We start from the raw sequence: 21,514 nt of genomic DNA on the forward strand, positions 1-21,514 counted from the left end.
TGTTAGACAGCTTCAGGAAGCAGTGTTGAAGTGCTGACCATGATGTTGCTGCAAACACTGTGATAGTCAGTGGAATGCCAGTTGTCCTTTGCCACCACCTGGTGGCCAATATCTATATCATGTTAAATCCTTAACTTGAGTCCCCAGTAACTTCTGGGGGGGGTGTCACGAAGGCATCAGTGCCTTTGTGTCACATTGATAACTTGTTAAAGTGAGGTCATAGTTACCTTTGTCTTGTTAATATAAGACGTTGAATTTCATATTTGTATCTTGTGGTAGCAAATGTAAAAACACACTTTTTTTTGTTTTCCATCAGTTATAGATAGGTAAATCTGGAAATTTTCAATTCTATTTATTTTTCAGATTTTTTTGACATCCATATTAAGAGAACAGTGTAGGACTCATGGCCCTTTTTACTTGACCCTATTACTCCACCAATGTTAGGACAATACAGCACGCTAATGATCTTAAACATACAGCCAAGCCATTGGGTACTGTTTTTAAAGCCAAACAGAGGAGGAATGTTTTTTACTGACTCAGTAAACTCATTTCAGTCCAACTGAGCATGTGTTTGAATTGCTGACAACCAGACAGGACAGGGAGAGCAGTTGTGTCACCATACACCCAGTAACATGTCGGCCACTCTTGACTTGGCAAGTGTTTATCCTTTTTAATTTCCAAGGTTAGTCAGTACGTATCTGAAAATATATGCATACTACTGAAACAGTGTAACTGTGTCTACCTGATTGTTAACAATGTGGAACAAGCAAGCATTATTACTAGGATCTTTTCTGTCACTTACTATCTTTCTTCATCTTGCTCTCCTTCTTTGGGCTTCCTTCTCCTAGATGTGTGAGTGATGCACTTGGGTTTTCTTTTGTCCTCTTTTCAGGTCTTCATGATGAAGAGGAGTTCATGTGGCTCTGGTCTGTTGTCAGCACCTGGAAGTTGTTTGACATCTTCCCAGATTATATCCTTCATATATGTTTATAATCTGTCTCTTATGTTGTGTCATCCTCATTGTCCATACTGAAAATTCACTATGTTGTTCTGTTCTGTACACATGACATCTAGTGCATGTATTTCAGTCCTCAGGAGGGATCCCTTTTTGAGGACAGAGGGTGTTGTATGGTGTACAGATTGTAAAAATCCTTGAGGCAATAAATAAAAATGATATAAAATTGTCCCCACCCGTTGAAGGCAGAAGAAGTAAGTGGCTACTAATGAACCATAAAGACTAGGGGGGCTCCTAGAGAGCAAATTACAATTGTAAAGCCCTCCCTTTAATTTTGGTCAAAATTGTTTATTTAAGCAACATCATCCTATGTTTATATGAAGGACAAAGTACTAAACTGGTGTTGTTTTACCACTTTAATTCATTATTTTGTAGCTGATCACTAAAAATAGCGTCAAGCGAAAACGAGATATATTAAAAGCTTGTAAAGGAAAGGAGCGTGCTTATGTTTAAACACATACAGTTTTTCATAAGGGCAGAAATTAATTAGATTGGGGGGGTTATGTGTTACATTTTTTTTATAGGTACGGTCTTACGTAATGAGAGCCCAGCCTGCTGAACGCTGCAGTGATGCACGTGAACTGCATCAGACAGGAATTCAAAAAGTCGCAACACCAATGTGCTGCAGTGAAATCCAGCTCCCGAACACACCCTGCTGCAGCCTGCAGAGCAGCCACACAACACTGACAGCACATTCAGCTGTACATCTTGACCGAGCAGATCAGAAAATAGACGACGAGCTGCTGGAACACAGATGAGGTAAGATCATCTCTTCACCGCGATTTGTCCTGCAGGAGAAACCAGGACAGGTAGCCTGGGACAGTGTCATTAAAAACATCGCTGAGGAAGTGAAGCATCAGTATTAATTTTTCATCAGAATTCTTCGTATGGACACATTTCTTAGGGGGGGGGTTCCTTACATTATGTGTCCATCAAATCCGTGTAGGACCCCTGGACATTTCATATAAATTTCTTATATCCTGTCAGCCTCTGGAATTGTGCCAAATCCTACTGCGGTCGCATCAGTGCCTGGGTCTCTGCTGCAGACCACTGGACGGTTCTCTAACTCAGCAGAAAGATCTGCGTGCTCATTCTAAACTAAATGGAAGACTGAATGCTAATTCTCTACTTATCTATGTATAGAGTTCAAAGAAATAGATGCTCAAAAACATTGGGCTATTGGCTGCTGCGATCTTATAGCCTAATTGAAGAGGCACATCTTGAATGATCTCCATGTCAGCAGATTGATATGTATACAATACACAGCCCATAATATAGAGGGAACCCAGCAATGTATTTTTGTATTCTTCTATAGTAGCATAAGTCCTTGGTTTAGCTGACCCAAGACTGTTATTGCCTGTCTGGAGGTCAGTCTGCAGGCTTTGGACTGGGCAAAGATACATGAGATACATCCAGTGTATTCAGCATCTTTATTCTCAAATCAGTGCTGACAGAGTCTATTGAAAATTTACCTGTAAATACATGAAGTGTACTGAAGTATCTGTGTGACAAGCTTACTAATCTCTGACTGATCATAGGAGAGACGGTAGGGCATCTCCTCACCTTTCACTTTCTTGTCCAAAAAGCACACAATACATAATGATAATTTAACAAATACTAAATTAGCTAACATAATGTTCAGAGGATTTCTTTTCAGTCCCCCCTGGTGACTACCAGCCCTGAGCAGCCAGTACGGGACAACATGCAAACTACACACAGAAAGGACCTCAAATCACAGTCACAGTCTTGTAACCACTAAGAAACAGTAACACCCCAATGCACAGCTATTATATCTACTGTTGTAACATAACATCTAACAGATACCTGGAGCTGAATCATGGAGTAAAAGGATTTTTTGCATGTGGGGTAAACTGTACTTTTGACCACATAAGAACGTTTTTACAAAGTAATCTTAACTCAAGGTCCACTTGGTAACTTTTCCTGAGCTGTCAGCTGCATTGTATAGTCTTAATCAGTGAATGTTTTCAGAGTGCTTAGTCTAAAAACACATCTAAGTTATTCACAGTTACGATTTTGGATTATTTACACACCTTTTCAACATTAGTGCTTCATTAGAGCATTATATTTTATTAAATCCATCTATCCATCCATCTTCTGCCTCTTAGTCAGGAAATCTCTCTCCAGCAATGCTTTCCAGTTCCTCCTGCGGGATCCCAAGGCGTTCCTAGGCCAAATGAGATATATAATCTCTCCAGCATATTCTAGGTCTACCCCAGGGTCTTCTACAAGCTGGACCTGTCCAGAAGAGCTCCAATGGAAGGCACCCAGAAGACATCCTGATCAGATGCCTGAACCACCTCCTCTTGCTCCTTTCAACGCGATGGAGCAGCAGCTTTACTCTGAGCCCCCTTTGGATGTCAGAGCTCCTTACCCTATCTCTAAGGCTGAACCGAGTCACCCTATGGAGGAAATTCATTGCAGCCGCTTGTATCCATGATCTCATTCTTTTGGTCACTTCCCAAAGCTCATGACCATAGGTGAGGGTTGGAACTTAGATCGACTTGCAAATCAAAAGCGTTACCTTTCGCCTCAGCTCCCTCTTCACGACAACAGCCTGGTACAATGCCCGCTTTACTGCTGACGCCACACCGATCTGCCTATTAATATCCCATTCCATCCTACCGTCACTGGTGAACAAGACCACAACATACTGAAACTCCTTCACTATGGTCATAAACCTGAAAGGAGCAATCCACCATTTTCTGGCAGAGAACCAAAGCTGCAGACTTGGAGGAACTGATCTTTATCCAAGCCGCTTCACACTTGGCTGCAAACAACCCCACTGCATGCGGATGGTCACGTTCCGATGAAGCCAACAGAACCACGTAATCTGCAAATAGCAGAGATGCAATTCTGAGGTCCCCAAACTGGACATTCTCCTCCCCCAGACTAGGCCTTGATATCCTAGTCCATGAAGATCACAACCAGGATTGGTGTCAAGGGACAATCATTGTGGTCGAGAACAACCCCTGACAAAGATGTTTTACTTCCTATATGGAAAAACTCCCTGGTTATGTAGGGACCGAATCGTTTGTAGTAACTGCCTGACATGGTCGTGGTCCTTCCTCTAAGTCCACAAAGCACATGTGACCTCTCTGGGGTGGAGGGAGCTTGAGTTGGTGGGGGAGGTGGAGTGGTACTACACATAGTGTGGCTCACTTCCACGCACAGCACTGGCTCTATCACCGAACTCCTGGAGAGGGGCTGGACTCTATCCTTTTCTGGAGTTGTCCAGGGCGAGACGCGCTAGGCAGGTGTGGGTATACTCAGGAGCCACTGGCTGAGTGTCATTGTGTTGGAGTTCTTCAAGTGAAAGGGAGGGTCACCTCAGTGCGAATGCAAGTCGCTAAGAGGAAGACTCTGACTGTTGTTTTTGCTTATGCAGCAGTTCCGAGTATCTGACCTTTTGTGCAGTCTGTGTTTGGGGTTTTGGAAAGGGCACCACCTGGGGACTCTATAGTTCCTCTGGGGGAATTAAATGCTTATGTGGGTAACAATAGAGAAACCTGGAGGGAGGAGATTGGGAGGAATGGCCTGCCTGAACTAAACTCGAGTGATGTTTTGTTATTGGATATCTGTGCTAGCCATGGATTATCCATAGCAAACAGCATGAAATCTGAGTGGGCTATATTCAAAGATCTTCATTGTGGACGCAGCTATTAGGAGTTGTGGTCCTAAGGTTGTTAGTGGCTTTTGTGGAGGCAACCCGAGAACATGCTGGTGGACACCAGTGGTGAGGGAAGGAGCCTCCTGAAACAGAAGACAGGTACAGGCAGGCTAAATAGCCTGAAGTTGCAGTGGTCACAGATGCAAAAACTCGGGTGTGGGAGGAGTTCGGGGGGACCATGGAGAAAGAGTTTCGTTTGGCCTCAAGGAAGTTCTGGCCAACTATCTGGTGTCTCAGAAAGGGAAAACAGGGCTTAGCCCAGGCTGTTTTCAGCTGGGGCGGAAAACTGCTGACTTTGAGGAATTCCTGTACCTGACAACCATGTCGTCTGAGGAGGAGGCAGAGTTTGAAGACTTGGGGGAAGTCTCATTCATGTCTCTGGCAGAGTTCTCTCCATTAGTTAAGAAGCTCCTCAGCGGCAAGGTGCTAGGAGTGGATGAGATTCACCTTGAGATGCTTAAGGTTCTGGACGTAGTTGTTCTATCTTGGCTGACACGCCTCTTCAATGTTGCATGGAGGTCAGGGACAGTGCCTGTGGACTGGCAGACCAAAGGGGGGTGGTTCCCATTTTTAAAATGGGGGATTGGAGGCTGTGCTCGAATTATGGGAGTATCACACCTTTCAGCCTCCCGGGGAAAGTTTATGCCTGGGTGCTTGAAAGGAGGTTCTGGCCAATCATCAAACCTCAGATTCAGGAGGAGCAATGCGGATTCTGTCCTGGCCGTGGAAGAGTGGAACAACTCTTTACCCTTGCAAGGCTACTTGAGGGGTCATGGGAGTTTGCCCATTTATGTATTTATTTATTTGTTTATGACCTATTGTGTTTGACAGGTGGGTTTGTGCTGTATAAATGCACCATTTTAAGGCCAGACCAATTATAACATTTAACTTTCAGTGTTACTATGTCAAAGTTACCCTGTGGATTTTCTGACCACTAGCGGTGCTGTAGAGCAGAGTTTTAAAAAGCTGCTTCTATTTGGTGATCTATCAGCCTGCACACAAGGACACACATGAACCACGATGATAGTAGGGGTCAACAATGCACAGCAATGCCACATGTTTGTTTAACGGAATCTTCAGGGCATCTTTCAACTGTATTAGCACACAATATTTCTGATTTGCTTTTAACCAGCACCTGTTTCATTTATATCAAAACAAATCAGTTGACCAGGATGCTATGGACTGCACAAGAGTGAAAAATGATCAAGATTAATTTTGTGGTATGTCTATCTTCTCTGATATGTTCTTCCGTGTTTGGATTTTTTTATCAAAGTCCCTGGTCAACTGAAGTGTGGAGTTCAATAACTCTTTGAACTCTTTGAAGATATGCAAAAAATTAACATTACCCATTCTTTTTCTGGTTGAAAATCCACCCCCTGACTATCCAGAAACACTGTTGGACACAGCATAGTGGCTGACTTCCACAACAGCCGGGTAATACTGCCCCCAGTATAACCTGCCTTGTGTGTATTCTTGAAACTTAACAAAGGTGCTGAATGTGTTTCTTTCCTCAAAAAATATTTGCAATGATAAAATTTAGAACATTTTGGATCCTGGATTGTGTACATCTGTCAGCCAGTAGATTTTTTTCTTCCCCCCACTGGGTCAGCAGTCTTTTTATTTATTGTATTTATTGGCATGTTCCAGCCACTAACTGTTGATCAGTAGAATTCTGTTAAACCAAGGCACATTAATTAGATAGATATTACCAGTCTCTGAGGTCAGTCCTATCACCCACATGCTCATGTGCATACATTACATGTGTATCCTTGTGTATATCTTACTGTATATTTATCTGAAATACTTCCAAAACCTTTTATCCATCCTGTCCATTATTTTCTCTTTGACTCAGTCCTTTCCTACAACATTCTATTAAAGTTGATTGTTTCTCAATCAGCAGCAGGATGGCTCCTAATGATAAAGACGCGATGCCTGTGGTGGGGACCCTCTCCCCGGGCCAACTGCAGTCCCACCTGAAGATGGAGCCCAAGACTCTGGGGGTGAGCAGAAGCATTCAGAGTTTGTAAACAAGACCACATACAATATACCCTGCCAGTCAGTGATTCTAACTCACATATACAGTACATATATATGCATTCATCCCATACAAAGCAACAGGTGACTTTGGCTGATTTAGAAATAGTATACTATTATAACCTCATGTCTTCCAGGAATTCAAGATGGAATATTGGAAATATTTCCCTGGTTTTGGAATTCTGATTTAAAGGGATATAAGGGCTGACTTTCTGACTGTTTGCCATATTTGGAGTGTACCTGTAGAACCAGATGTGCTGATCAACTTTTCTACTTGTTGTGTGACCCTCAGGCAATCCAGATCGTTATTGGTGCTTTGATTCTTTGTCTGAGTGCCTCTGTCCTCCAGATCCATGAGGTCCACTTTACGGGGGATGTGGCTCTTTTCCTGATCGTTGTCATACAGGTCAGTTAGAAAGTCTTGTTAATCTTACACAATGGGAAGATCCAGATTCTGTCAGGTCACAGCATCTCTTCATGCCTTTCTTATTTTTTCTCTTCTTCCAAATGCATTGTCTAAGTAATTTGTATTGTAACCCACCAGGTGACCTTGTCTGGTTCAGTGTTGGTCCACAGTGGTAGGAGACCTACTCTGTTCTGGGTGAGTCTGGCTTCTACAATCTGGATTAAACCAGAGCTCTGTGTTACAGTCTTGACCATCTCAAGTGCTCTGTAATGATACAGATCACTATTGGACATTCATAATTAACTACATTCATTCAGTGGTCATTTAAAGGAAAAATCCACCCTCTGACATACTGTAACACTTAACCCTCTAGTTTTGCATTGGTAACCTGGCGGTAACAGCAGATAAGGCTGCAGCTGTGTGTGTTCACTCCAATCTCAACAGAATCTCCCGCTGCTTCTGTTGCTGTGCGTGTGTAATTAATATTCTACCTACTCGTCCTCTTTACCTGGAGAGACCATAGTTGTAGATCTGGATATGGATGGTAGGGACATTTCTCTGCCAATGTCAAGTTGCAGCTGAATTACCCTCAAACATTCTTTTAATTTCAAGTCATAATGTTACCACGTCTATGCAGATTTACCAGGTATATGTGTTTCTGCATGAAATGGGCTGTTTTAATGAAGTGGTGAAAAGTGACATTTTAGAGTTTTTAGTTTAAATGTTTCATTACTTAAAAAAGCTGCAGGCAAAAACTAACAGGCAATTATTATTGTAATGAAGTTTCAGGCGTGATGTGTTGTCGAATCAAACAACTAGCCCGCTGCTGGCAAGAAAGGTCTCCCCAAAGGCGAATTATGACAGTGGGAAGTGGTTGGCAGCAGGCAGGCAGGAGAACCTGGTTAAAAAAAAAGGCAAAGGAATAAGCAAAGGGCAAAATCCAAAAACAGGCAGTGGGTCAAAACAGAAAAAAAACGGGCAAAAAAAAGTATGTGAGGCTGGAAAGTTACGGCTGGGATGGCACAATACACAATCTCGCAGAGCGATGGAGGAAATGGACTAGTATAAACACTAGTTAGTAAGTGAGTCTTGAGTCTTGTCACAATACACAATCTGGCAGAGCGATGGAGGAAATGGACCAGTATAAACACTAGTTAGTAAGTGAGTCTTGAATCTTGTACAGTAAATACAAATATATATGGGCGGCTGTGGCTCAGTTGGTAGAGTGGGTTGTCCACTAATCAGAAGGTAATTGGTTCGATCCCTTGCTCCTCCAGTCCGCATGTCCAAGTGTCCTGGGATACTTAACCCCAAATTTCCCCCAATGTATCATTGGTGTGTGAGTGTGTGTGTGTGCCGTATGTATTCGAAAAGAGAATGTCTGTGTGAAAGTGTATGTGGATGGGTGAATGTGGCAGTAGTGTAAAGTGCTTTGAGTGGTTGATAAGACTAGAAAAGCGCTATATAAGTGCAGTCCATTTAAACATATTAATATAACAGCCTAAGATACATATTTCCTTATTGTCAGCTGATTCAGTGTGTTTGAGTGTTTGTCCTCACATTTATTTCAGCAGTTAAAGGTAAATATTCATATGTCTGGATTCTGATGGATCTACAGATCTTCTGTTGAGCTGTGATTAGGTTCATGACATCCACACAGATCATTATTTTCAATTAGCTCCACGTTTTCACTCTGATTACGGACGGCTTTGTAAATACCATCACTGGTGTTTTTTCCAGCATGTACCACTATACTACACCACTGTGAAACTAGAGGCCTTAAAGTGTTCCTCTGTAAGATTACACAATATGAAAAACTCCATACTTTAAATCTTGTCTCCAGCATTTTATGTAGCGATATGTCAGATGAGATCAGGCGTGTAGCAACATGATAGTGTACACTACCGGTCAAAAGCTTTTGGACACCCCCATTTTTCCAGCTTTCACTGAAATTTAAGCCACTCAAGACCAGTGAAAAGGCTTAAATGATACAAAATTGAGTGGTACCAAAAAAAAATTTCGGTCACCAAAAACTGACAAATTTTATTTTTCATAGAAAACGGCCTTTTTTCAGGGATGAAGAACTTGGTTCACTTGTAGCTTTCCTGCAGGAATGGATGCAAATTAAACCTTGAAAGTTAATGCAAACAATTCCCACAGGTGTCCCAACTTCTGTTGATGACTAACAAACCCTCTCTCTGTATAAAGGCAGTGTTGGAACAAACTGTGTTACTATACCCTCTGATGCATTATTAGGACAACGCTGTACTGCAGGAACTAGTTCTATATATTACTATCAGAATGGTGGGAAAAAGGCAAGTAACAAACAAGACAGACTGGTTGGTCAGGGGTTCATCCCACAGCAAGATAATCAGCCAAAACATACCTACAGGTTATGGCAGAACTACCTTCAAAGAAAAGATCAAGACTGTAGACTTCTAATCATAGAATGTCCATCACAATCTCCAGGACTCTCCAGACGAGCTGGTTTGGGATGAACTGGAGAGGTGAAAGCAAAGGAACCTGCAGGTACAACACATTGATGGGAACTTCAGCAACAGTGTTGGGCCGAACTTTCAACTTTTAATTTCAGTTAATTCAATTTATTGAACTAATTATAGAAAGAATTCGTGTGTGTTTGGCTGCTGTAGTTTAAATTTTGTTTGACTAAAATATTTATTTTTAATTTTTTTAATCTCAAGTTGTTTATTCAGAGTACATTGTGTCATTAAAATGGAGGTGTTCTAAAACTTTTGACCAGTAGTGTATATGCAATTTGTAAAAATGTGTAACATTCATATACATTAACCTATGTATTTTGTACACTGTTTTGCCGTTTTTTGGCTTCTCTACAAATACTAAATTAATAAAATACAGTTTTGTCATCAGTATCATGTTGTTACTTGCTATCCAATAATAAACAAAAGGCCATTGAAGGCCTTTTCACAGGCAAATGTGACGAATGTCAGAAAAGTGTACGTAGGTGTGATGCAGCATCATTTCCATGTTGTATGGTTTGTGTAATTCCTCTTTTTTACACACACACTGCTGCTGTCATTTGCAGGTGAAATGCGTCCTAGAGCTGCATCTCATCAGTGCTGCGTTTTCCACTGCTGCCCTGGGTCTGATGTCCAAACACCTCCCCTACCGCCAGGACTCTTACCACTGTGAACACTGCCGCAGACTGGAGCTACATGCCGTGGTATTGTCTGTAAAACATACACAGAGGGGCCACAGCAATATATGAAATTCTTTAGATTTAAGGCTTTAATGATCATAAAACAGGTATAGCACATAGAAAGAACCATATCAGTAGCTAGTACTGTAACAAAGCTTTTCTGCCGTTAAAATGAGGTGTGTTTTTCTGGCTCTGTGGCAGGTGATGTTACAGCCTGATTAGCGCTAACATCTAAAACATATCACTGAATTCCATTAACAACATCCACAATTATTTTAATTAACTGACTGTTGTAAACAACATCACAAAATAGCTGCCAGAAATTCAGTTTGTGGCTAAAAGTGATTAGTATGTCCGGAGTTGGTCGCTACAATGTTTGTTTTTAGAAAAGAGGAATCTTGCCTGGTGCAAGACTGAAACAATGTTTGCAGGACAGAAATATATTCCTGAACAAACAAAACCCTCTCAGATTACTCAGTCTGTCAGTTTTTTTTAAATCAGACTAGAAACATGTTTCCACAGTTACAACAGTCACTATGTAGACACTTTTATTTCCATTTGATAAATACATTTATTTCATATTTACAATCACAAGTATTTAATGGCCACATGATAATGTTAAGATTTTTTAGTTTCTATCTACAATTTCCTGTGATTCTTATCCTTTTTTATGTATCTGAAGTGATACAGTTTGTTTGGACTTTAAAAAGCATACTTTAATGTGTCAACCCGATTCATTATTGTTTTAAAGGTGCAGTCCCTGATTTTGTTAGTGTCCAATGGTGCTACCAATTCTAAGCTCACTGTTGATGGTATCTATGAATTATGTTGAGGTTCTAAATTAAAACAATGAACTTGAAGGACATTTGGGATTAAAGGGGCATGATTGACCACTATAACAAAATAAGGGATTATACTATTTTAAAAACAGAAATTGCAGTGTTACAAACTATAAAATCACCAGCGGTCATATTCATATTCATAAAACATCCAGGCCAAAACTAGCTCCTGACTGGCCAGGTCCAGTGCTACACTAGGATTCTATAGACCCCAGTGGTTCCTATCAAGGTACTGGATAATAAATGTTGATGGACACTCTTAATCTACCATTTGGGGAGCAGAAATAAGCTATACGTGGTTAAAATGCCAGCAAGGATGACTTAGTGTTGAAAGACAAATGTTGGGAATGTATCTAGGAATCGTGTGCCTTTCCATCAGATGCCAAAGGTTAGGCAAAGGTAATTACACAGCCTACATGCAGGGTTTGTGAAAGATGTGTGCCAGTCGAGGGCTCGCAGACCGCTACTTTATTTGCACATTTGAGGGTTTGCCATCCAACCCGGGGCTGCAAAATTTTCCCTAGCACCTCAGGTGTTGTTAGCCAAGGTATAACCTGCCAGCTGTTGATATATGGATCTTTTGCTAAAGGCTCCAAATACAAGACAGTATGAGAAGGACCCAGTGCACAGCTGCTGTTGCAACATATCTTGCACAGAATAGGGTCTCATGTCACACAGTTTGCTTGCTACATTGGACAGGCAGTACGAGCTGCCGAGCTGAAAATACTCTGCAAACACCACTATCCCTGATCTCTAAGACAAGCTAAGGATGGATATTCCCAATGACTTAAAACAGACTCACTTCATTGCTCTGACTACAGACATGTAGCCTAGCATTAATATGTCTCCTACTATGTCCAGAACGGCTCACTGTGTTTCTGAGGATTGGACATTAAAATCCAAATGTGTTGAGACCACTTTTGTCCCGGACAGCCACACCACCAAGGTTCTTGCTGGAGTGCTCCTAGGGGGAATAGAACAGAAAAAAATAGCATGCATCGCAGCAGACAGTGGGGCAAACATCATTGCAGCTGTTCAAGACCTTCAGTGGCCATGGCTCAAATACTTTGGCCACAGTTTGAACATGGCAATCAAAAATGCATTGCACAAAGAAACGTAAAAAACTGACTGGACTTTCAGAATTTGTTGCTCTATTAACTGAGCCATCTTTTGCAGTTAGCACAGGTGGCAACAACTCCACAAAGCTCAAACGCAGCTAAATTTACCTCAACATTTTCTGTTATGTAAAATTAATGGTATAACAGTTTGTAATAAAAACAAACAAACAAAAAAAAAGAACAGCAACTAGTTAATTACCCCTTTACTTACTGCCTATGCAGTGTACACAGTTTATTTGTCTGTTATGTATCCACAGTGGACACATGTGCATTATATATCCAAGTCAGAGGACATAATGATTGCTCTGTTACTAAATATTTTTATCAAGTCTGTAATTTTTAATCAGATTGTTCAGCATGCTTGGGGTATGCAGTAACAATAATGATCCTGGAGCGACTATATTGCCATACTAACGGCTGATAGAGGCTGACTGATAGCTGTTGTAGAATTTACAGATATTCTGTTAAGTGAGCATGATGTTCAGATTTCAAATGGGGAATCTTGGAGCAGCTTGACTCCAAAAATGACAACAACAAAACCCTTTCACATAATGCGCACAGTTTCTTATTCACTGTCGCAGACTAGTGTCACTGGCCAATCACTGTGGACTTGAAACATGATGTCAACCGTGGCAATGGTGTCAACATTTACAGAAGAGAAGATGACTGCACACTAAGCTCTTATGATTTTATAACCCACAATTCAACCACATTTGGTCTTTCTCAAGGCCAGTTCAATACAAAAGTGTCAGATACAACCACTCTCTCACTATGTTATAAGTTAACATCTGATATGCTTATATAGGTTTACTAATGTGTTTTGTAAATATGTGTATATAGTAGTCTTACAGACATGTCTTTTTTCCCTATTGTTGGAGTGATCTTTTAATGTTGTTTGTACTAATGTCTCTATATTATTCAGCTCGTAGGCTAGCTTATGCCCTTAACTATACATTTTTGTAATAGCTAAATGAATAGCCATTACAAATGTGAATAGCCATGTGTCCAGTTATTTGTAGCCCTTTTTCTAGATTGTCCTCTTTAAGCTGGGTTACTGACATATCTGAACATTTTTGGGACTAAATGGGTTAGTCTTTATAGTGCCTCTTGGTGTCAAAAATATATGGGTATGGATCAGTGGTGGAATTGGGCTGTCTGAGAAGCAGGAGTGCAAAGAAGAACATGTTTGGTTTTTACCAAACATGTTCTTGGCTGATGGGATCTGGATGAATGTAACACAGGTTACATATAACACAGGTTACATCCCAATTAAGATTAAAATCTTTGGGGTAATTCAGAATAGAACGAAAACAACACCTCTGTATTAAAAATGATTTACTTTTTGGCTTGGCAAGCAGAGTGTTGGAGTTTCCCCATTGGCTGTTGCTCTTTCAAAATGTATTGGCGCAAACAGTTTCTACTGCGTCATCACGGTGGTGTTCACAGGCAGTGTTGCCATCTTAGCGCCTTTATCGCTAGATTTACTGACTTTTCACACCCCTTTCAACTTTTCTTCAAAAAAGCACCTAGCGACAAATCTAGCGATTTTTTTGGACAAAGCTTAGCTACTTTCAATAGAAGGGAGTCGCCATTATTGCCCCGCAACCACTAGGTTGGGCTTTCCCTCCGAAGGCACACCTCTCTGTGTGTCTCATTCAGTTGACTGCACGGCAGCTGACACAGATGTGAATGAGCTTCTAACTTTCTCTCTGACTGATCATTTTACAGGTAAATAGTCGAAATCAGAGCACAGCTGTTGTCTTTAACTTATGTGTCTGGTGATGTTGTCACACAACTTTGCGGTTATAAAATCAGGATTTAGCAGTGCAGAGCAGCAGCTTGGAAATGGCTTGGAAGTGACTGCTGGTTAACATGTAGTCTTAATGGGCGTTTCGGTCACCATTTCATACTTCCTCCATTTTTGTAAGCACCCTTACAAAAATGTTTGTAAGGGTGCTTTACTTTCCTAATGGCCAGTCTACATAAAGGATACATTCATTTCTAACATAATGGCTGGTTTACTCAATGATAAGGGCATCTCACAGTATCTCATATACTTCACCGGAAGGGCACTTTACAACGTTTTTCCCCTATATAGTGTGCACTATAACGCAATTCACAATGTTTTTTATCCATTGAAAGGGCATTCATCATGGCATCACATTTTCTCACACGAGGGGCACCCTTGAGGTGACTTACTTTTTGTTTTTTTTATTGTTCTTTTCTTTCATTGAAAGGGCACTTAATTCGGTATGTTTGACTTAGAGGCACCCTAAATGGCACTTTTTCCTTTTTTTCACTAGAAGGTCACCCCATTACAATGGCACTGCTTTACATCTTCTTCATTCAAAGGGCATCTTATCATGTTTTCTCTCTTGGAATCAAGGGGCAAACTTCATCCTGATTTACCAATAAGTAAGACAGCCATTACAGAACTTTGGTATGTTATATATATGTTATATACCAAAGGCTGTATTTGACACTTGTATTGAACTTGCCATGGTCCAAACAACAGTGATAAAATCATTGGAGCTTAGCATGCAGTCATTTTGGCTCATGACCAGCACTTAGTCTTTGGAGTGCATTCACTAAACAACTCTTAATGGTGTTAACACAACGATTGCAATTTCTTTCATTTGGTGGCGAATGTTGCTCTCCATAGCTTTGTCACTAGATCATATGCTAAGGGTAAACTTTTTTAGCTGGGACCTTTGAGTGAGAGGAGGACTCCTAGTGATAAGATATGATATTTTGTGAATATGGCCCCAGATTTCAACATGTTGAAGATGTCATAGATACACAGAGAGAATGATTTAAATTTGGACTTTTGGAAATTTTGAGGAACTTGATTTCTTTTATACAGTAGCTCTTAGATGCAGACGTAGCATCACAGAGTATTTTTGGAAAAAAAAAAAAATTTTTTTTTTTTGATTTTTAACGGGAAATATTAATAATCTCTTGACCCACATTCTAATTCTATAGGGAGAATATAAAAAACTGAAGTCACAATTCTTAATGACTGAATCAAGTGTCACACACAGAGGTATTTTTCATGCAGCAGAGGAAGCAGATTATGTAGCATACACAGAGCCATTACTGATGTATGACTGCGTATTTAGAAGCACATGAATTAATAGTAGACACTGCATGTTGTGAAAAAGCAGATTCCATGTTTCTTTGTCTTTACTGTCCACTGCAGCAACATTGTTTCAGGAAATGCACCGGGCTGATCGAGCAAAAGTGTAAAGTAAGTGACTGACTACTGTTATAACTAATACTTTGGTCATGTAGGTTATGTTGTTGTTATGCCTTGTACAGTGCATGTAGAAGACAGACATGTCTTTAACTGAGAAAAAAAAGACTTTTAAATTACTATTTTTCATGGAATTGTCCGTGTCACAAAACACTTTGTGTCAGTTGACACACTGTTCCTATTTTTTGACCATACTGTAAGTGCTCTTGGATTTCTCTGCTTAGCTGTTGATTGATGGGATCCTGGGGACGCTGGTGATCTTCCTGGTACTGGAGCTGTTGATCTGTATCACTGTCATGCTGTTTGGACTCAGTGTCCTCGCTGCTGGTGGAACCCAGGTGAGTTCTGATACATGCAAGCTTCATCAAGTGATATTTGACCTCTAGGGGGCAGGAAAACTCCAAGACTAAGTCACATGGGCACAGTTTGTGTTTTGTTTTTTGTTTTATATTGTCCCCTTAAAAAGTATACCCAAATAATGCGAGGGTAAAGTGATTACATCAGATAGAGGTAAATGCAGTTGTTCAACTGGTGTAAAGTGACTAAGGTAAAGCAGTAAGTTGCCTGGATGCATGGCAAACTAGATTACACAGGTGGTAATAAAGGTTAGGTGAGATAGAGGATGAGTAGTTGGTAAGGTGTAATGAATCAACCCCTCTGTTAAATGAAGTGGTATGTCATTGAAATACAGGGATAATTTAGCAGTAGGTTGGAAATACAGTGCATTCGGATGGTATTCAGACCCCTTCACTTTTTTCACATTTTGTGCAGCCTCATGCTAAAATAATTTAAATTCATTTTTTTCCCTCATCTATCTACAATCAGTTCCCATAATGAAAAAGAGAAAACACAATTTAGAATTTTTTGCAAACTTATTAAAAACGGAAAAACTGAAATTGACCATTAACATAAGTATTCAGATCCTTTGATATGAAACTAGAAAATTAGCTCAGGTGCCTCCCATTTCTCTTGATCATCTCTGAGATGTTTCTAAGCCTTGATTGGAGTCCACCTGTGTTAAATATAATTGAGTAGGCCTGATTTTGAAAGGCACACACCTGTCTATATAAGGTCTCAAAGCTGACAATGCATATCATCAGAGCAACAAGGTTGAAGGAACTGCCTGCAGATCTCAAAAACAGGATTGTGCATTGAAGATTCACAAGAGCACAGTCGCCTCCATAATTCTTAAATGGAAGAAGTTTGGAACAACCAGGACTCTTCCTAGAGTTGGCCGCCCTGCCAAACTGAGTAATCAGGGGAGAGGGGCCTTGGTAAGAAAGGTGACCAAGAACCTGATGGTCACTCTCACTGAGCCCCTGATATCCTTTGTGGACAACATAACAGGATGTGAAAGAAAGTTTAGGGCTCTGAATACATTAAAAATGCATTGTAGGCAGTTGGTGATTAGCAGGACAGGTATATTGACTAAGAGGCGACGACTCAATACCATATTCAGGTTAAGTGGTTTGAGCAGCAAGGCACGTTTTAAATGCAGGGTATACACATCACATAGAAAATTGGCTAAGTGGAAACAGTGTGTTTAGGTGAGAAGGGAAGTAACTAAGGTAAATATGGTAATGGATGTGGATACATGGTTATCTTGGATAAGAAAGAAATGAGTGGTAAAGTGAAATTCCTCAGGTAAAATGTTTAGGTAAATAAATCAGGTAATACATGGATGATAGACAGTGGTGTAAAATGGCATGAGAGGACGGTTAGGTGAGACCGGTGGTGATGTTGGGTAGGGACGAATAAGTGACAACAGTAAATTTGATAAGTGAAGCTAACTCAATTTGGTAATGAAGACTGTGAGTGGTGGTTGAAAGTAAAGTTAAAAATCTTGCAAGGGGACCTTTGACCTTAGCATTTGTTGTCACATATACACTACAGTACAGTTTCTACTGTCAAGAATGAGCAACCATGCTCAAACATTTTTAGATTTTGTTTACTGTTGGAAATTAATTATTTCAATAAAGATGACTTGATTATTAACTCATAGTTTTGATAATTCACACACAAATTACATTAAATTAATACGTATGCGTAAATAAAAACTGTATTGAGCCTGTAAAAGTTGCTCCTATTAATGTCAGTAGTTTGGCAGAAGGCTGAGATGAAACTACTACTTAACAAACATAACAGTGTTTCTGTGTCTCCTGCAGGCGACCAGCCAGAAACCTGTCTATCCACAGACTCGCCCCCCACCTGGTCCAGCTGTACAGGCTGCTCCAGCTGCAGCCGAGCCATCTCAGGTAGCTTTTAAAATAATGAAAGAAGCTTATGTGTGTGACCATGACTACGATCAGCCCCTGTTTTTGTTTTGTCTGAATTCTACTGACTCCATAATATGTCTATGAAGTTGCAGTGTTGTGTATGATGTCCAGAGGCATGAAGTGTCCTCCATGCCTCTGGACACAAAAAACAAAGACCACATGTGCACAGCTAGCTAACAAAGTAATAGTTGGATATGAATTTTACTCAAGAAGCCTTAGCTTTATTCTTCTATACCATGGCCACAGTGAATACTTGATTCTGATTCACCAGAGGTTTTTTATTTCACAGCTCCTACGCTGCCATTTTAAATGGATGCTTATGGGTAATGTTGTAAAATGGTTCACCTGTTAATAAGCTACTGAATAGTCTTCATGTGGGAGTAGAGAGCATAGTTCACACAGCACTTACATTTTGCTCTCTGTCAAGTGTCACTGTATTAGTAACTAGTTATTAGTGAAAAAATAGAAAAAAAAACCTCAGTCCACAGAGTCAAACCTTAGCCTGTATGTCATTAATTATGATAACTTCACAGCAGGTTTTGGGTAATACATTTGCATACCAAAAAAAGGACCACTGGAAACAGAAGGAGAGGATGATGTCTACTAAATGATGGAGAAATAGCTGTCATGTATACTCAGAGAGCAAATCACATAAGCCTGTTTAGTTAAATGTGGTTGGTCTGTGTTATGTTCTATCAACAGTGAACCACTGCAGAGTTTGTATGGAATGTGAGGTATTTGGTCCATGGTAGGATTTGAGCAGCAGTGTTCTCACGGAGCAGAATTCAGTAAAACCAAACAGGGCGAGTCTGACCAAACCCTCAAATTACAGTTTGACATATTCATATTTTCTGCAAGCCATTTTCACAGTTTACTGTTCTTTTTGTGTCAGCAGGTGGCTGTTGTTGTGACTGAACCAGATTCAGAGCAGGTGGAGGATATCTCCACCCCACCAACTGAACCCCAGGTGGAACCTATAGAGGCTGTGGGTACAGAACCCTGAGCTCAGCACACCCTGCTCCCTGTGGAGTCATGTCATGTCAGACACGGTGTAGACATAGATGTCAACTGGGAAAAACTATTACTGTCAGCCCCCTGGTAGTCATTATAATTAGGACTCAGTTAACTTCCATTTAGCTTGATGACTCATACCAACATGACAAAGTGACAACAAATCTGCTGATAGCAGCAGATGTGTAAGAATAAATGTTAATGCTCCAATAACTTTTACACGTAAACACGTTGTTATCTTGTCCTCTCGCTTGTGGCATGACATGAACACAGCATCAGTGTTATAACTGCTGGACCTACAATATAGTATGTTGTGGTTATGATATGGATGATTATTATTCTACAAATATATAAGACCACTCAAATAAGTATATTTAGAGAAATAAAAATATCAGAAAGACAGGCAGATTCTTACATCAAGCAAAGAATGAGTAGGATATATTCACTTCACGAATAGTGTGTGCACATTTTGTGTTAAATAGAATGAAGGCAGATTCAATTTGTAACCTGATACTATTTTGCCTTTCAAAGGTCTTATACCTCTCTTGTTGTTGCTCAGTTAGAAAACTTTTTGTTAAATTTATGCTATTCTAAACTTGTGTTTATGCCACTCCACAATTAACTGATGAAACGGTTTTACCACAGCCGATGTACAGTGTATTGTCCATTCATTGTTTGTTGTAATATTTCAGACCTGTTATCTTGAGATTCAAACTTAAAAGAGTGCTTCAGTAATTTAGTACTTCCCCAAAATGGAGAGGCTCAAAAGAAGCAGATTAGTACAGAAGGGTCAAAAGGTATAATCGTTTAACATTTCCTTCAGTTATTTCACAGAAATGTTCTGAACCTTAAACGCATACCAGCAAGCCTGTAGCTACTGAGAACTTTAAGAAAGGAATTATTCTGTAACTATAGTGCTTGTAGTTTGTTGTAGTTGTAAGCAAAACACTTTGAGATTTGGGATTCTTAATGTCAGTATTCCTAAAATCTAGGCTACAGCCCTGGCTGTCTGCCAAGGTTACTTTTCCTTTTCAAATGTGTCACATACTGTTTTCTTGCACTGGCTTGTTAGTATTTGTGGAAACCACAGGATGGCATGATTAAGTGTAAATCAATGTATGAAAATTTTAATCAATGAAAATACAGTTAAAAGTAAAATAAAGTAAAAATAAATTTAACAATAGATATCCATTATTACTCTCATCAATCACTAATAATCACCATCGCTACTGTAGCATTTAATAATAAGCCTTTATGTAGTTTCATCACTACAAATGTGAACACAGTATTGTTGAGAATTTTTTCTTCATAAATTTCAGTAAATTTAATCACAAACTCAGGTATTTTCATTAGAGCACTGGCATTTTTGTTTATCATAATTCATTGCCTCTTTAATATCTACAATGTACATACTGTCTATATTCTTTGTCACATTTAGTTATAGTCAATAAAAACAAGTTGAAATTATAATGGTTCAGTTCACCCAAATCACAAAAACATATTTTCTCTCATTCCTCTAGTGGTATTTCTCCAGTCAGACAGTTTTTGTTTTTGTTGCTCATGGCCTTGAAAAATACATTTAAACATTTCAAGAGCAACATATCTTCACAGGAACAGTGTCCCTGTTACTCCAGATAATCAACAAATCACACTGAAGGCAAAGTTTTCCTTCTCCAGCAAAAGGTGGAGAACCAGAGCTGGCAGGATCATGAGGGATCCTCACAAGCCAGCAATAGACTTTTCCAGCCTCTACATTCAAATAAATGCATCTGTAGCCGTAAATCCAAAACGGAGAGACTCAAAGAAAACTTCTTTCCTCCGGCCATCAAGATGGTGAACCTCTGACCTATAAATATCCTCCTAAACTTATTTTTTATTTTATAATTTATCTTGAATTTTAATCCTTTATGTGTAATATCTTATATTTCACACTAGTGTTTTTGCACAAATTTAGGAGCACGCACTACACATATTTCTTTACAGTCATAATTTCCCTGTGTCATTCATCTTTTAATTTTATCCGGAAGCACTTTGTAAAGTTTCAATATGAATGTTATAGATTAATCTTTGATCATCATTCTGACCTTTAAAGGGCATCTTCACTGATTTTCAGCTTGATTCCTCTGCTCCTAGCTTGGAGAGTAAATGTATATGAATGGTATTGCACTTCCCTCTGCCTCCCCCTATATTAAAATATCTATCTGCTTCTAGTTGGAAAACTCCTCCAGATGATGTTTTGGAACCAGCACAGACTACAAGTTGTAGTTCTTCATTCTTTGTAGGCCTGCTTCCAAGGAAAGTCAGAGGGCATGTCCAAATTCAGGAACCAAAACAATCCCTTTGCCATGTTGTCCTCTCACTAGCTACTGAGAAAAGCTGACACTAATATATCAGTGTATTTAATATAAAAGCAGTTTCACGATCTGATTTTTGGTGCTACTAAAATAAGGCTGAATGTAGAGCTGTGGAATCAGACACAACAGTCTATAAAAGAGGAGGCGGCTGCCCGAGCTTAGTTACAACCGCAGCTGATAGAGTAGCCCTGAGGCCGGGGTGGCTCAGTTGGCTGCACCCGCTGGTGCTCAGTGATAACTGGTGTGATGTGTGTGTGGCAGATTGCAAACACATGGACAAAACTGAAATCGCCTCACTACGTTACACTTAGAAGGAAGGTTTTGAGTCTATGGACAGAAAAG

General features: G+C 40.0%; 1 protein-coding gene and 1 long non-coding RNA gene across 2 annotated transcripts; both read left to right on the forward strand.

The window, feature by feature from the left end:
• Positions 1–1,692: 1,692 nt before the first annotated feature.
• Positions 1,693–15,917, forward strand: si:dkey-81h8.1 (uncharacterized protein LOC100034657 homolog). Its single transcript, XM_040123251.1, has 7 exons — positions 1,693–1,774; positions 6,601–6,703; positions 7,030–7,143; positions 7,282–7,338; positions 10,208–10,345; positions 15,478–15,525; positions 15,756–15,917. Exons 1-7 carry the CDS (start codon positions 1,770–1,772, stop codon positions 15,915–15,917), a joined length of 627 nt encoding a protein of 208 aa, XP_039979185.1. The 5' UTR covers positions 1,693–1,769.
• A 687-nt stretch (positions 15,918–16,604) lies between these two features.
• LOC120787533 lies at positions 16,605–20,320 on the forward strand. The gene is made up of 3 exons (XR_005706948.1): positions 16,605–16,805; positions 17,697–17,786; positions 18,703–20,320. It is a non-coding gene; the product is annotated as an uncharacterized LOC120787533 (long non-coding RNA).
• The last annotated feature ends 1,194 nt before the right edge of the window (positions 20,321–21,514 follow it).

This window comes from Xiphias gladius, unplaced genomic scaffold (assembly GCF_016859285.1).
Source record: "Xiphias gladius isolate SHS-SW01 ecotype Sanya breed wild unplaced genomic scaffold, ASM1685928v1 HiC_scaffold_1483, whole genome shotgun sequence".
Lineage (NCBI taxonomy): Eukaryota > Metazoa > Chordata > Actinopteri > Istiophoriformes > Xiphiidae > Xiphias > Xiphias gladius.